The sequence below is a fragment of the Scyliorhinus canicula genome, chromosome 9 (assembly GCF_902713615.1).
Source record: "Scyliorhinus canicula chromosome 9, sScyCan1.1, whole genome shotgun sequence".
NCBI classification, from domain to species: Eukaryota; Metazoa; Chordata; class Chondrichthyes; order Carcharhiniformes; family Scyliorhinidae; genus Scyliorhinus; species Scyliorhinus canicula.
This window is the reverse complement of record NC_052154.1, coordinates 96,391,346-96,407,800: the sequence shown is the minus strand read 5'-3', so window position 1 is coordinate 96,407,800 and position 16,455 is coordinate 96,391,346. Positions and strand designations below refer to the sequence as shown.

Here is a 16,455-nt window from a genome sequence, read left to right as displayed (position 1 = left end):
CTACCACCAACACCTCGCCCTCTTTCCACGGCACCTTCGCATGCAATCGCAGAAGGTGTACCACCTGTCCCTTTACCTCCTCCCTGTTCACTATCTCAGACCCTAGAAACTTTTCAAGTGAGGCAGCGCTTCACATGCACCTCCTTCAATCTGGTGTATTGCATTCACTGCTCCCAATGCTATCTACTCTACATTGGAGAGACTAAACGCAGACCACTTTGCAGAACACCTTTGGTCTGTCAGCAAGCAGGACCCAGACCTTCCTGTTGCTGCCATTTCAACCCACCGTCCTGCTCTCACATCCACATGTCTGCCCTTGGCCTGCTGCAATATTCCAGTGAAGCCCAGCGCAAACTGAAGGAACAGCATCTCATCTTCTGATGAGGCACATTACAGCCTTCTGGACGTAGCATTGAATTGAACAACTTCATACTGTTATCTGTCTCCTCCACCTTCACCCCATTTTTAATTCTATCAATTTATTTTCATTTCCATCGATCCATTTTTCCCTCACAATTTTCCCTCCAGCCCCAACCCATCCCACCCCACTTGGGACAAATATTCCAAGTTGTCCTTTGACACACTGCTCACCTTTGTTCTGCCATTCACACATTCTAATCTCTTCAGTACTAATGTCAGTACCTTTCTTGGTCTTAATCACCTCATTTACATTACTTTTGTCATCTGTCCTCGACATCTTTGTCAATCTCCACCTATCGCTGGCTACCCTATCCAGCAGCCCCCCCACCCCCCAAACACACACAACAGTATAAATCTGACCCCATTTCCAGTTCTCTCCAGCTTTGACAAAGAGTCATCCAGACTCGAAACGTTAACTCCCTTCTCTCTCTCTCTCTCAGCAAATGCTGTCAGACCTGCTGATATTGTCCCGTATTTTCTGTTTTAGTTTCAGATTCCAGCATTTGCAGTCATTTGCTTTTATCATGTAATCTATACTGTTCCCATATATACTGTCAGTATACCACCCTGTCATCTATACTGTTCCCATATATACTGTCAGTATACCACCCTGTCATCTATACTGTTCCCATATATACTGTCAGTATACCACCCTGTCATCTATACTGTTCCCATATATACTGTCAATATACCACCCTGTCATCTATACTGTTCCCATATATACTGTCAATATACCACCCTGTCATCTATACTGTTCCCATATATACTGTCAATATACCACCCTGTCATCTATACTGTTCCCATATATACTGTCAGTATACCACCCTGTCATCTATACTGTTCCCATATATACTGTCAGTATACCACCCTGTCATCTATACTGTTCCCATATATACTGTCAGTATACCACTCTGTCATCTATACTGTTCCCATATATACTGTCAATATACCACCCTGTCGTCTATACTGTTCCCATATATACTGTCAATATACCACCCTGTCATCTATACTGTTCCCATATATACTGTCAGTATACCACCCTGTCATCTATACTGTTCCCATATATACTGTCAGTATACCACCCTGTCATCTATACTGTTCCCATATATACTGTCAGTATACCACCCTGTCATCTATACTGTTCCCATATATACTGTCAGTATACCACCCTGTCATCTATACTGTTCCCATATATACTGTCAATATACCACCCTGTCGTCTATACTGTTCCCATATATACTGTCAATATACCACCCTGTCATCTATACTGTTCCCATATATACTGTCAGTATACCACCCTGTCATCTATACTGTTCCCATATACACTGTCAGTATACCACCCTGTCATCTATACTGTTCCCATATATACTGTCAGTATACCACCCTGTCATCTATACTGTTCCCATATATACTGTCCGTATACCACCCTGTCATCTATACTGTTCCCATATATACTGTCCGTATACCACCCTGTCATCTATACTGTTCCCATATATACTGTCAATATACCACCCTGTCATCTATACTGTTCCCATATATACTGTCAGTATACCACCCTGTCATCTATACTGTTCCCATATATACTGTCAGTATACCACCCTGTCATCTATACTGTTCCCATATATACTGTTAGTATACCACCCTGTCATCTATACTGTTCCCATATATACTGTCAATATACCACCCAGTCATCTATACTGTTCCCATATATACTGTCAATATACCACCCTGTCATCTATACTGTTCCCATATATACTGTCAGTATACCACCCTGTCATCTATACTGTTCCCATATATACTGTCAGTATACCACCCTGTCATCTATACTGTTCCCATATATACTGTCAGTATACCACCCTGTCATCTATACTGTTCCCATATATACTGTTAGTATACCACCCTGTCATCTATACTGTTCCCATATATACTGTCAATATACCACCCTGTCATCTATACTGCTCCCATATATACTGTCAGTATACCACCCTGTCATCTATACTGTTCCCATATATACTGTCAATATACCACCCTGTCATCTATACTGTTCCCATATATACTGTCAGTATACCACCCTGTCATCTATACTGTTCCCATATATACTGTCAATATACCACCCTGTCATCTATACTGTTCCCATATATACTGTCAGTATACCACTCTGTCATCTATACTGTTCCCATATATACTGTCAATATACCACCCTGTCATCTATACTGTTCCCATATATACTGTCAGTATACAGCCCTGTCATCTATACTGTTCCCATATATACTGTTAGTACACCACCCTGTCATCTATACTGTTCCCATATATATTGTTAGTATACCACCTTGTCATCTATACTGTTCCCATATATACTGTCAGTATACCACCCTGTCATCTATACTGTTCCCATATATACTGTTAGTACACCACCCTGTCATCTATACTGTTCCCATATATACTGTCAGTATACCACCCTGTCATCTATACTGTTCCCATATATACTGTCAATATACCACCCTGTCATCTATACTGTTCCCATATATACTGTCAATATACCACCCTGTCATCTATACTGTTCCCATATATACTGTTAGTACACCACCCTGTCATCTATACTGTTCCCATATATACTGTCAGTATACCACCCTGTCATCTATACTGTTCCCATATATACTGTAAGAAGTCTTACAACACCAGGTTAAAGTCCAACAGGTTTGTTTCAAACACGAGCTTTCGGAGCACGGCTCCTTCTTCAGGTGAATACACCACCCTGTCATCTATACTGTTCCCATATATACTGTTAGTATACCACCCTGTCATCTACAGGAGTGTTTTAAAGTTTTTTCCCGGGACCCACTTTTGCCAACCGACCTGCCTTTGCAACCCCCACCGGCTGGCACAACACGCCAATCGACCTTTACGACACACCTTTAATGTGAAGGGGAAGCCTGCTTGGTCCTCGCAATCTCATTTGAATCAGATTCGAAGGAGCAGAGGGTAATTGTATATCGGATGCAGACTTCAGCCAGTTCCCTTGTGCCATCTGCATCTTTATGAAAACGGAAAATCCAACCTTCTACATGTAATTCGTCGTGAAGTGCAATAGCAACAGAATGCTTGTTTCACTCTGCACAGGATGCTCCTGAGAGATGCTACTCTAAAATGCTGACTGCCTCATGGGCTTTTGGCATGTTTTAGTGTGGTATCTTAGGTCAGGTACAGCAGTGTCGTCTTTTAATTTGGAGTCAGCTGTAAGTTAATAACTGATTCTGGGGTCTCAACCTCAAAAGAAATATTTCATCCATCACCTCTTTCAAAATCTGAATTTCTCCTCTCATTTGCCAGTACTTCGCTGCATATAACACACATGGGCTTGGCATCCTTATTTACATTGACACAATTGACAAAACCATAACTTAAAAAATAATTTTTATACTGCTTTGAGCTGGAGTTAAGTTTCTTCTTTGTAGGCTGTTAACCAGAGACCTTGTCACCTATACTGTTCCCATATTACTGTCAGTACAACATCCTGCCATCTATACGCCATTGCTATTGCCTCCTCAAACATCCCCACCATTAGTGGCGCCAACTTATCTTTAAATTTCTTGTAATACTCCGACAGGAACCCATCTGGCCCTGCTACCTTCCCTGACTGCAACCTCCCAATCACATCTTTTATCTCCTCCTCCGCTATCGCCCCATCCAATATGTTCGTATCCCCCACCCCCAACCTTCGGCATTCCAAACCATCCAGGAATTCCTGCCTCTCCCGATTTCTCCCCCCCCCCCGGTGGCTCTGACCTATACAATCTCTCATAAAACTCCTCTAACGCCCTATTAATCTGATCCAGAGCCACCACCAACTTCCCTGCCCTATCTCACGCCTGAACGAATTCCCTCCCCGCTGCCTCCCTCCGAAGCTGGCCTGCCAACATGCGCCCTTTCTCTCCATATTTGTAAACTGCTCCTCTTGCCCACCTCAATTGGCGCACCACCTTCCTTCTAGACAGCCGGTCAAAACTTGCCTGGAGCTCCTTCCTCTTTTCTGACTTCGCTGGATCCCCGTCTTCTGCATAAGTCCTGTCTACCTCCAGCATCTCGTGTATTAAACTTTGTGGCTCCACCCTCTCCTCCTTATCCACCTTTGGCTTAAACAAGATCACCTCACCCCTTTCCACTGCCTTTAGAGTATCCCAAACCACTGCCTGCGAAAATTCCCGCGTACAATTGAACCCCACATATTCCTCGATTGCTTTCCCAATCTTATCACAGAGCCCTTGGTCCCCCAACTGCCCCATATCTAATCTCCACCCGGCTTCTCCACTGCCCCCTCTCCAACACCATATCCACCCAATGCGGCGCATGTTCCGATATTGCAATTGCCGAGTATTCCGACCCCTTGACCCCTGCCAACTTTCCCACCACAAAAAAGTCAATTTGCGAATAAACCTTGTGAACCGAGGAGAAAAAAGAAAAGTACTCCCGCTCTCCCAGGTGCAGAAACCTCCAAGGGTCCACTCCTCCCATTTCTGCCATTACGGCTTGGCCCCACCCCCGACGGGACAAGCGAGCGCGGCCGTGCCCATTCCAATCTCAGCTCATGCACCATGTCCCAGTCCCCACCCACTATCAATTTGTGTGAATCCAAGTCGGGACCATACCACCTTCACAAATCCTACATCATCCCAGTTGGGACCATACACGCTTACCAGCGCATCCAGCTTCCCTTTCAATGCCCCTGTCGCAATCACATTCCTGACTCCCTGGTCTGCAACCGCTTTCTCCATCTGGAACCGTATTCTTGCTAACCAGGATCGCTACCCCTCAAACTCTACCATCAAATCCCGAATGAAACACCTGGCTGACCCAGCCCTTTCTAAGCCTCACCTGGTCCTTCACCCTCAAGTGAGTCTCCTGCAGCATCGCCACATCAGCCTTCAAACCTTTCAGATGCGCCACTACCCTTGATCTCTTGACTGGGCCACCAAACCCCTTCATCATCCATATAACTATCCTAACCAGAGGGTGTCTCCACCCCCCCCCCCCCGCCCCCTTTATCCACCATCATCATAACACTGCGACATGACCTACTCCACTCCCTTCATCCTCTCGCTCTGCGCCCTCACCTCAGCCGAGCTACTCTCACCGGGCAACTGCCACCTGCACCGTCTTCAAAGCCACCACATAGAACATAGAACATAGAACATAGAACGATACAGCGCAGTACAGGCCCTTCGGCCCTCGATGTTGCACCGACATGGAAAAAAAAAACTAAAGGCCATCTAACCTACACTATGCCCTTATCATCCATATGCTTGTCCAATAAATTTTTTAATGCCCTCAATGTTGGCGAGTTCACTACTGTTGCAGGTAGGGCATTCCACGGCCTCACCACTCTTTGCGTAAAAAACCCACCTCTGACCACTGTCCTATATCTATTACCCCTCAATTTAAGGCTATGTCCCCTCGTGCTAGCCACCTCCATCCGCGGGAGAAGGCTCTCGCTGTCCACCCTATCTAACCCTCTGATCATTTTGTATGCCTCTATTAAGTCACCTCTTAACCTTCTTCTCTCTAACGAAAACAACCTCAAGTCCATCAGCCTTTCCTCATAAGATTTTCCCTCCATACCAGGCAACATCCTGGTAAATCTCCTCTGCACCCGTTCCAAAGCTTCCACGTCCTTCCTATAATGAGGCGACCAGAACTGTACGCAATACTCCAAATGCGGCCGTACCAGAGTTTGGTACAGCTGCATCATGACCTCATGGCTCCGGAACTCAATCTCTCTACCAATAAAGGCCAACACACCATAGGCCTTCTTCACAACCCTATCAACCTGGGTGGCAACTTTCAGGACACATGTACATGGACACCGAGATCCCTCTGCTCATCCACGCTACCAAGAATTTTACCATTAGCCAAATATTCCGCATTCCTGTTATTCTTTCCAAAGTGAATCACCTCACACTTCTCCACATTAAACTCCATTTGCCACCTCTCAGCCCAGCTCTGCAGCTTATCTATGTCCCTCTGTAACCTGCAACATCCTTCCGCACTGTCTACAACTCCACCGACTTTAGTGTCGTCTGCAAATTTACTCACCCATACTTCTGCGCCCTCCTCTAGGTCATTTATAAAAATGACAAACAGCAACGGCCCCAGAACAGATCCTTGTGGTACGCCACTCGTAACTGCACTCCATTCTGAACATTTCCCATCAACTACCACTCTCTGTCTTCTTTCAACTAGCCAATTTCTGATCCACATCTCTAAATCACCCTCAATCCCCAGCCTCCGTATTTTCTGCAATAGCCGACCGTGGGGAACCTTATCAAACGCTTTACTGAAATCCATATACACCACATCAACTGCTCTACCCTCGTCTACCTGTTCAGTCACCTTCTCAAAGAACTCGATAATGTTTGTGAGGCATGACCTACCCTTCACAAAACCATGCTGACTATCCCTAATCATATTATTCCTATCTAGATGATTATAAATCGTATCTTTTATAATCCTCTCCAAGACTTTACCCACCACAGACGTTAGGCTCACCGGCCTATAGTTACCGGGGTTATCTCTACTCCCCTTCTTGAACAAAGGGACCACATTTGCTATCCTCCAGTCCTCTGGCACTATTCCTGTAGCCAATGATGACCTAAAAATCAAAGCCAAAGGCTCAGCAATCTCTTCCCTGGCTTCCCAGAGAATCCTAGGATAAATCCCATCCGGCCCCGGGGACTTATCTATTTTCACCTTGTCCAGAATTGCCAACACTTCTTCCCTACGCACCTCAATGCCATCTATTCTAATAGCCTGGGTCTCAGCATTCTCCTCCACAATATTATCTTTTTCTTGAGTGAATACTGACGAAAAGTATTCATTTAGTATCTCGCTTATCTCCTCAGCCTCCACACACAACTTCCCACCACTGTCCTTGACTGGCCCTACTCTTACCCTAGTCATTCTTTTATTCCTGACATACCTATAGAAAGCTTTTGGGTTTTCCTTGATCCTACCTGCCAAAGACTTCTCATATCCCCTCCTTGCTCGTCTCAGCTCTCTCTTTAGATCCTTCCTCGCTTCCTTGTAACTATCAAGCGCCCCAACTGAAACTTCACGCCTCATCTTCACATAGGCCTCCTTCTTCCTCTTAACAAGAGATTCCACTTCTTTGGTAAACCACGGTTCCCTCGCTCGACCCCTTCCTCCCTGCCTGACTGGTACGTACTTATCAAGAACATGCAATAGCTGTTCCTTGAACAAGCTCCACATATCCAGTGTGCCCAACCCTTGCAGCCTACTTCTCCAACCAACACATCCTAAGTCATGTCTAATGGCATCATAATTGCCCTTCCCCCAGCTATAACTCTTGCTCTGCGGGGTATACTTATCCCTTTCCATCACTAACGTAAAGGTCACCGAATTGTGGTCACTGTCTCCAAAGTGTTCACCTACCTCCAGATCTAACACCTGGCCTGGTTCATTACCCAAAACCAAATCCAAAGTGGCCTCACCTCTTGTTGGCCTGTCAACATATTGTGTCAGAAAACCCTCCTGCACACATTGTACAAAGAACGACCCATCCAATGTACTCGAACTATATCTTTTCCAGTCAATATTAGGAAAGTTAAAGTCTCCCATAACAACTACCCTGTTACTTTCGCTCTTTTCCAGAATCATCTTCGCCATCCTTTCCTCTACATCTCTAGAACTATTAGGTGGCCTATAGAAAACTCCCAACAGGGTGACCTCTCCTTTCCTGTTTCTAACCTCAGCCCATACTACCTCGGAAGAAGAGTCCCCATCTTGCATCCTTTCTACCACCGTAATACTGTCCTTGACTAGCAGCGCCACACCTCCCCCTCTTTTGCCCCCTTCTCTGACCTTACTAAAGCACCTAAACCCCGGAACCTGCAACAACCATTCCTGTCCCTGCTCTATCCATGTCTCTGAAATGGCCACAACATCGAAGTCCCAGGTACCAACCCATGCTGCCAGTTCCCCTACCTTATTTCGTATACTCCTGGCATTGAAATAGACACACTTCAAACCACAGACCTGAACACTGCCGCCCTCCTGCGAAGTCAAAACTGTGCTCCTGACCTCTCTACTCTCAATCTCTCGCACCCCAAAACTACAATCCAGGTTCCCATGCCCCTGCTGAATTAGTTTAAAACCCCCCCAAAGAGTACTAACAAATCTCCCCCCCAGGATATTGGTGCCCCTCAGGTTCAGATGTAGACCATCCTGTCTATAGAGGTCCCACCTTCCCCAGAAAGAGCCCCAGTTATCCAGAAATCTGAATCCCTCCCGCCTGCACCATCCCTGTAGCCACGTGTTTAATTGCTCTCTCTCCCTATTCCTCATCTCACTATCACGTGGCACGGGCAACAACCCAGAGATAACAACTCTGTTTGTTCTCGCTCTGAGCTTCCATCCTAGCTCCCTAAAGGCCTGCCTGACATCCTTGTCCCCTTTCCTACCTATGTCGTTAGTGCCAATGTGGACTACGACTTGGGGCTGCTCCCCCTCCCCCTCAACACCTACATGTGCTTCGCAAACTGCTTCTCCAGCTCCTCAGTCATCCTCTCTGCTGTGAACAGTGTGGCCCCACCCGGCAGCTCAGCCTCCGCCATCTTGCTAGCTCTCGGGCTGGCCCTTTCACTCGACAGTGAACACTCACTCCCACCCTTCACGGCTGTTTTTCTTAATCCTTTTGACATCCTTTGCCTTCCTTGTATATTCTTTCAATCAATCATTCACAAATTGCCCCCAGGACCAGACTTTAAATCTCCTAAAGGCACGCCTCAAGCAGTAGCCACCCAGCATGCGACTTCCCTGTACGTGCCGCCACTGGAAGTCTCAATCCTGGTCTTTATTAAGAGATGAGGAGAGCACAAAATAAAGGAAGTCATTTTCCCCCTTTGCAAAATATTTGTCAGGTCTCTGGTGATGTCCAATTCTGAGCACTAAATTTCAGAAAGGATTGTGTTTTTTAAAAATTTGTTCATGACATGTGTTTGTTGCTCATCCTTGATTACCATTGAGAGCAGTTAGGAGCCAACCACATTGCTGTGGGTCTGGAGTCACATGTCAACTGAGCTAAACCAGCCTCATGATTTTGGGACTAGTACACTACCAAATACCCTGTGTAAAAGGCAGCCTCGATGGACCGCCAAGCTGAGCAGTAACTGTGTTATCCACAGGTATAGGGATAACCCCTTTGCAGTGGGTGAGGGCTTTTGCTCACACTGGCAGATGGATAGTGGACATCGCTTGACACTAGAGAGGGAGCAGCCCAAGGAACTGGACATCAGCATTTCCAGCAGTCAGCCAGCAACTGAGCGGTCAGTTTTCTTACTCCTTTTTTCAGAATTCTGTAACCCTTGCCACTGCGCGTGCGTGTGTGAGAGATTATTTCAGAGTCCTCCACAACCATCCACCTGTGTTTGTGTGTTTATTATGAATGCTGCCCAAGCTCATTTTCTTAGATTGCCTTTTGGGTTTCAGGCCAGCAAGTCGACGGAAATTAGACGGTATTGTTCCTTCCGAATCAAAGGAGGCTCAGCAGAAATTTGCCAATGCCAAGGCCATTTCTTCCGACATGTTCTTGGGGAAAGAGGATTGGGCAGAGGTTAGTACTGGGCACAGCTGGTACAGCTCTCTAGGGTAAGGTACGAAGAGATGGCCTGCCCATCCACTAGGCATTAACCAGCCAGGTCCCTTTAACATAAGAACGTAAGAACTAGGAGCAGGAGTAGGCCATCTGGCCCCTCGAGCCTGCTCCGCCATTCAATTAGATCATGGCTGATCTTTTGTGGACTCAGCTCCACTTTCTGGCCCGAACACCATAACCCTTAATCCCTTTATTCTTGAAAAAGCTATCTATCTTTACCTTAAAAACATGTAATGAAGGAGCCTCAACTGCTTCACTGGGCAAGGAATTCCATAGATTCACAACCCTTTGGGTGAAGAAGTTCCTCCTAAACTCAGTCCTAAATCTACTTCCCCTTATTTTGAGGCTATGTCCCCTAGTTCTGCTGTCACCCGCCAGTGGAAACAACCTGCCCGCATCCATCCTATCTATTCCCTTCATAATTTTAAATGTTTCTATAAGATCCCCCCTCATCCTTCTAAATTCCAACGAGTACAATCCCAGTCTACTCAACCTCTCCTCATAATCCAACCTCTTCAGCTCTGGGATTAACCTAGTGAATCTCCTCTGCACACCCTCCAGTGCCAGTACGTCCTTTCTCAAGTAAGGAGACCAAAACTGAACACAATACTCCAGGTGTGGCCGCACTAACACCTTATACAATTGCAACATAACCTCCCTAGTCTTAAACTCCATCCCTCTAGCAATGAAGGACAAAATTCCATTTGCCGCCTTAATCACCTGTTGCACTTGTAAACCAACCTTCTGTGACTCGTGCACTAGCACACCCAAGTCTCTCTGAACAGCGGCATGCTTTAATATTTTATCGTTTAAATAATAATCCCGTTTGCTGTTATTCCTACCAAAATGGATAACCTCACATTTGTCAACATTGTATTCCATCTGCCAGACCCTAGCCCATTCATTTAACCTATCCAAATCCCTCTGCAGACTTCCAGTATCCTCTGCACTTTTCGCTTTACCACTCATCTTAGTGTCATCTGCAAACTTGGACACATTGCCCTTGGTCCCCAACTCCAAATCATCTATGTAAATTGTGAACAATTGTGGGCCCAACACGGATCCCTGAGGGACACCACTAGCTACTGATTGCCAACCAGAGAAACACCCATTTATCCCAACTCTTTGCTTTCTATTAATTAACCAATCCTCTATCCATGCTACTACTTTACCCTTAATGCCATGCATCTTTATCTTATGCAGCAACCTTTTGTGTGGCACCTTGTCAAAGGCTTTCTGGAAATCCAGATATACCACATCCATCGGCTGCCCGTTATCTACTGCACTGGTAATGTCCTCAAAAAATTCCACTAAATTAGTTAGGCATGACCTGCCCTTTACGAACCCATGCTGCGTCTGTCCAATGGGACAATTTCTATCCAGATGCCTCGCAATTTCTTCCTTGATGATAGATTCCAGCATCTTCCCTACTACCGAAGTTAAGCTCACTGGCCTATAATCCTTAACCCTTGTATCCTGATTGGTTGTTGCAATCTTTAATTTATTGCCGCCTGACCTCTGCTGTCTTCTCTTCCCATACTATGTCTTAGTATGAAGCTAGGGCCCGGCTGGATCGATTGTCCACAAACTCCTCCATCAGCTCTTCAGACCTCTTTGGTGATGGCAGAGTAAACTCAGCAGGTGAGTGTCCATATGGAACCAGTGGTAAGCCAGCTCACTGTTAAAGCACATTTCAAGGTGCCTTTTGGAGATTGAAGGAAAGCAGAGAGCCCAATGGAACGGCTCAAACGCAGACCCCAGAGCTGGGGTCTAACCAAGAAAGGCAGTTCCAGAAATTGACCTAGAGGCAATAGAAGCAAAGGATGTGCAAGAGGCCAGAATGAGAGGAATTAAGGGTTGGGCAGTCAGGGTTTAGGGTGACAATAATGGGTATTATAAAATATTGGCATTGCTGGACCAGGAGCCAAGAGTGATTAGGAATGGGAATTGGTGTGAGTTGGAACATGGGCAACAGCCTTTTGGAATTGATGTTTATGCTGGGTACAATGTGAGAGACTGACGAGGAGTGTTGCAATAGAGGAGTCTCGGGGTTACCAACATTTCAGATGTATTTTAGGCCAACGCTGCAATACGTAATATGGGGGTGGAAGTTAGCGGCTTTGCTGATGGAGCAGATATGTGGACAGAAGCTCATCTGACACAAAGGTTGCGAATAGTTTGATTCAGCTTCAGGCAGTAACCAGGATGTGGACGGCTAGTGGCGAGGGGATGGAGAGTGGGGTTTATACAAAATTGATACTTTAAGAATCCCAACAGTGCAGCAGGAGGCCATTTGGGCCATTGAGTGTGCACCGGCCCTCCGAAAGAGCACCCGACCGAAGCACACTTCCCCCATCTCCAGAACCCCAACTAACCTGCACATCTTTGGACACTAAAGGGCAATTTATCATGGCCAATCCACCTAACCTGCACATCTTTGGACTGTGGGAGGAAACTGGAGCACCCGGAGGAAACCCATGCAGACACGGGGAGAACGTGCAAACTCCAAATAGACAGTCGCCCAAGGCCAGCACTATTAGGCAGAGGTGCCAACCACTGAGCCATCTTTGATCTTTGCAATGTTGCTGAAGGAAATTAAGGCTTATCTGTGTGTCCTACAAGCCGTGTGGCAACATAGTTTAGAATTTAGAACAGTACAGCACAGAACAGACCCTTCGGCCCTCGCTGTTGTGCCGAGCAATGATCACCCTACTCAAACTCACGTATCCACCCTATACCTGTAACCCAAACTCCCCCTTAACCCTACTTCTTAGGACACTACGGGCAATTTAGCATGGCCAATCCACCTAACCCGCACATCTTTGGACTGTGGGAGGAAACCGGAGCACCCGGAGGAAACCCACGCACACACGGGGAGGACGCGCAGACTCCGCACAGACAGTGACCCAGCCGGGAACCGAACCTGGGACCCTGGAGCTATGAAGCATTGATGCTAACCACTATGCTACCGTGCTGCCCCAAGTGGCGTGCAAGAGTGGGAAGAGGACCTCATTCGTGTAGTTGTAAGTTCACGGATGATACATAAATTGGTGGGGTGGTAAATAGTGAGGAGGATAGCCTTTGATTCCAGGAGGATATAGACAGACTGCTCAGGTGGGCTGATCAGTGGCAAATGGAATTCAATCTGTATAAGTGTGAGGTGATGCCCTTGGGCAGGAGAAACAAGGCAAGGGAATACATGATAAACAGCATGACCCTGGGAAGCACCGGGGATCAGAGGGACCTTGTTGTACATGTATACTGGTCCCTTAAGGTAGCAAGGCAGGTGGATAAAGTCGTTAAGCAGGCATATGGTATACTTGCCTTTGCGAGCTGCGGCATAGAGTTTAAGAGCAGGGACGTTATGCTGCAACTGAACAAAATGTTGGTTAGAACATAGTACAGCACAGTACAGTACAGGCCCTTCAGCCCACGCTGTTGTGCCGAACTAGTCTGAAACTAAGATCAAATCAACTAATCCCAATCATTCTAGTGCACTCCATATGCCTGTCCAATAACCGCTTGAAAGTTCCTAAAGTGTCCGACTCCACTACCATAGCTGGGAGTATGTTCCACGCTCCAACCACTCTCTCAGTAAAGAACCTACCTCTGACATCTCTCCTATAGCTTCCACCATGGACCTTATAGTTATGCCCCCTTGTAACAGCTACATCCACCCGAGGAAAAAGTCGTTGAACGTCCACTCTATCTATCCCTCTCATCATCTTATACACCTCAATTAAGTAACCTCTCATCCTCCTTCGCTCCAATGAGAAAAGCCCTAGCTCCCTCAACCTTTCCTCATAAGACCTACCCTCCAATCCAGGCAAATCTCCTTTGCACCCTTTCCAATGCTTCCACATCCTTCCTATAATGAGGTGACCAGAACTGCACACAATACTCCAAATGTGGTCGAACCAAGGTCTTGTAGAGTTGCAGCATAACCTCACGGCTCTTAAACTCAATCCCCCTGTTGATAAATGCTAACACACTATAGGCTTTCTTCACGGCTCTATCCACTTGGGTGGCAACCTTCAGAGATCTATGGACATGAACTCCGAGATCTCTCTGCTCCTCCACATTCTTCAGAACCCTGCCGTTAACCCTGTAATCCACATTCAAATTTGTCCCACCAAAATGAATCACCTCACGCTAATCAGGGTTAAACTCCATCTGCCACTTTTCAGCCCAGCTCTGCATTATAGAATTTACAATGCAGAAGGAGGCCATTCGGCCCATCGAGTCTGCACTGGCTCTTGGAAAGAGCACCCTACCCAAGGTCAACACCTCTACCTTATCCCCATAACCCAGTAACCACACCCAACACGAAGGGCAATTTTGGACACTAAGGGCAATTTATCATGGCCAATCCACCTAACCTGCACATCTTTGGACTGTGGGAGGAAACCAGAGCTCCCGGAGGAAACCCATGCACACACTGGGAGGATGTGCAGAGACTCCGCACAGACAGTGACCCAAGCCGGAATTGAACCTGGGACCCTGGAGCTGTGAAACAATTGTGCTATCCAGAATGCTACCGTGCTGCATCCTATCAATGTCTCTTTGCAGCCTACAACATCCCTCCACATTATCCACTACTCCACCAATCTTGGTGTCATCAGCAAATTTACTAACCCAAACTTCAACTCCATCATCCAAGTCATTGATAAAAATCACAAATAGCAGAGGACCCAGCACTGATCCCTGTGGTACACTGCTGGTGACTGTGCTCCAGGATGAAAATTTACCATCTACCACCTGTCTTCTATGTGATAGCCAGTTACTGATTCAATCGGCCAAATTTCCCTCTATGCCATGCCTCCTTACTTTCTGCATGAGCCAACCATGGGGCACCTTATCAAATGCCTTACTAAAATCCATGTATATGACATCAACTGCTCTACCTTCATCTATCTACCTCCTCAAAGAATAAAATCAAACTTGAGGCAAGACTTACCCCTCACAAATCTGTGCTGACTATCCTAGATTAAGATGTATCTTTCCAAATGATCATAAATCCTTTCCTTCAAGACCCTTTCTAATAATTTACCTTTGACCGAAGTGAGACTAACCAGCCTATAATTCCCAGGGTTATACCTATTTCCTTTCTTGAACAAGGAGACGACATTCGCCTCTCTCCAGTCTTTTGGCACTATTCCTGTAGACAGTGAGGACATAAAGATCAAAGCCAAAGGCTCTGCAATCTCATCCATCGCCTCCCAAAGAATCCTGGGATATATCCCATCAGGCCCAGGGGACTTATCTCAGAATTTATAACATATCTTCCTTCTGAATATCTCCCTCCTACCAGCCTGCATCGTACCATCCTCCTCAACAACATGGCCCCTCTCCTTTGTGAACACTGAAGAAAAGTATTCATTTAGGGCCTCTCCTATATCTTCAGACTCCATGCACACGTTCCCACTACTGTCCTTGACCGACCATAACTTCACCTTGGTCATTCTTTTATTCCTCACGTAAGTGTAAAAAGCCTTCGGGTTTTCCTTGACCCTACCTGCCAAGGACTTCTCATACCCACTCCTAACTCGCCTAAGCCCTTTCTTGAGCTCCTTCCTAGCTATCTTGTATCCCTCAATGCCCTAACTGAACCTTGTTTCTCATCCTTACATAAGCCCACTTCTTCCTCTTGACAAGACATTCAACCTCTTTTGTAAACCATGGTTCCCTCACTCGACCATTTCCTCCCTGCCTGACAGGGACATACATATCAAGGACACGCAGTATTTGCTCCTTGAACAAGCTCCACATCTCAATTGTGCCTATCCCTGACAGTTCCTGTTTCCATCTTATGTTCCCCAATTCTTGCCTAATCGCATCATAATTACCCTTCCCCCAATAATAAACCTTGCCCTGCCGTATGTTCCTATCCCTCTCCATTGCTATAGTGAAAGTCACCAAATCGTGGTCACTATCTCCAAAGTGCTTTCCCACAACCAAATCTAACACTCGGCCTGGTTCATTACCCAGTACCAAATCCATTGTGGCCCCGCCTCTTGTCGGTCTATCCACATATTGTGTGAGGAAACCCTCCTGCACACACTGGATAAAATCAGCCCCATCCAAACTATTCGAATTATAGTGGTTCCAATCAATATTTAGAAAGTTAAAGTCACCCATGACAACTACCCTGTGACTACCGCACCTATCCAAAATCTGCATTGCAATCTTTTCCTCCATATCTCTGTTACTGTTTGGGGGCCTACAGAAAACTCACAAAGTGACTGCTCCTTTCCTGTTTTTAATTTCAGCCCACACTACCTCCGTAGACAGATCCTCCTCAAACTGCCTTTCTGCAGCCATTATACTATCCTTGGTTAACAATGCTACTCCTCCACCTCTTTTACCAC

General features: G+C 46.2%; 1 protein-coding gene across 1 annotated transcript in view; it reads left to right on the top strand.

Annotated features, from left to right (window-relative positions):
- Positions 1-16,455, top strand: part of arfgap2 (ADP-ribosylation factor GTPase activating protein 2) — a 64,520-nt gene that overhangs the window by 39,141 nt on the left and 8,924 nt on the right. The window contains exons 12-14 of the mRNA XM_038807240.1: positions 9,618-9,758; positions 9,922-10,045; positions 11,638-11,728. Of these exons, the coding sequence (XP_038663168.1) occupies positions 9,618-9,758; positions 9,922-10,045; positions 11,638-11,728 (356 nt within the window). The remainder of the gene's footprint in view (positions 1-9,617; positions 9,759-9,921; positions 10,046-11,637; positions 11,729-16,455) is intronic.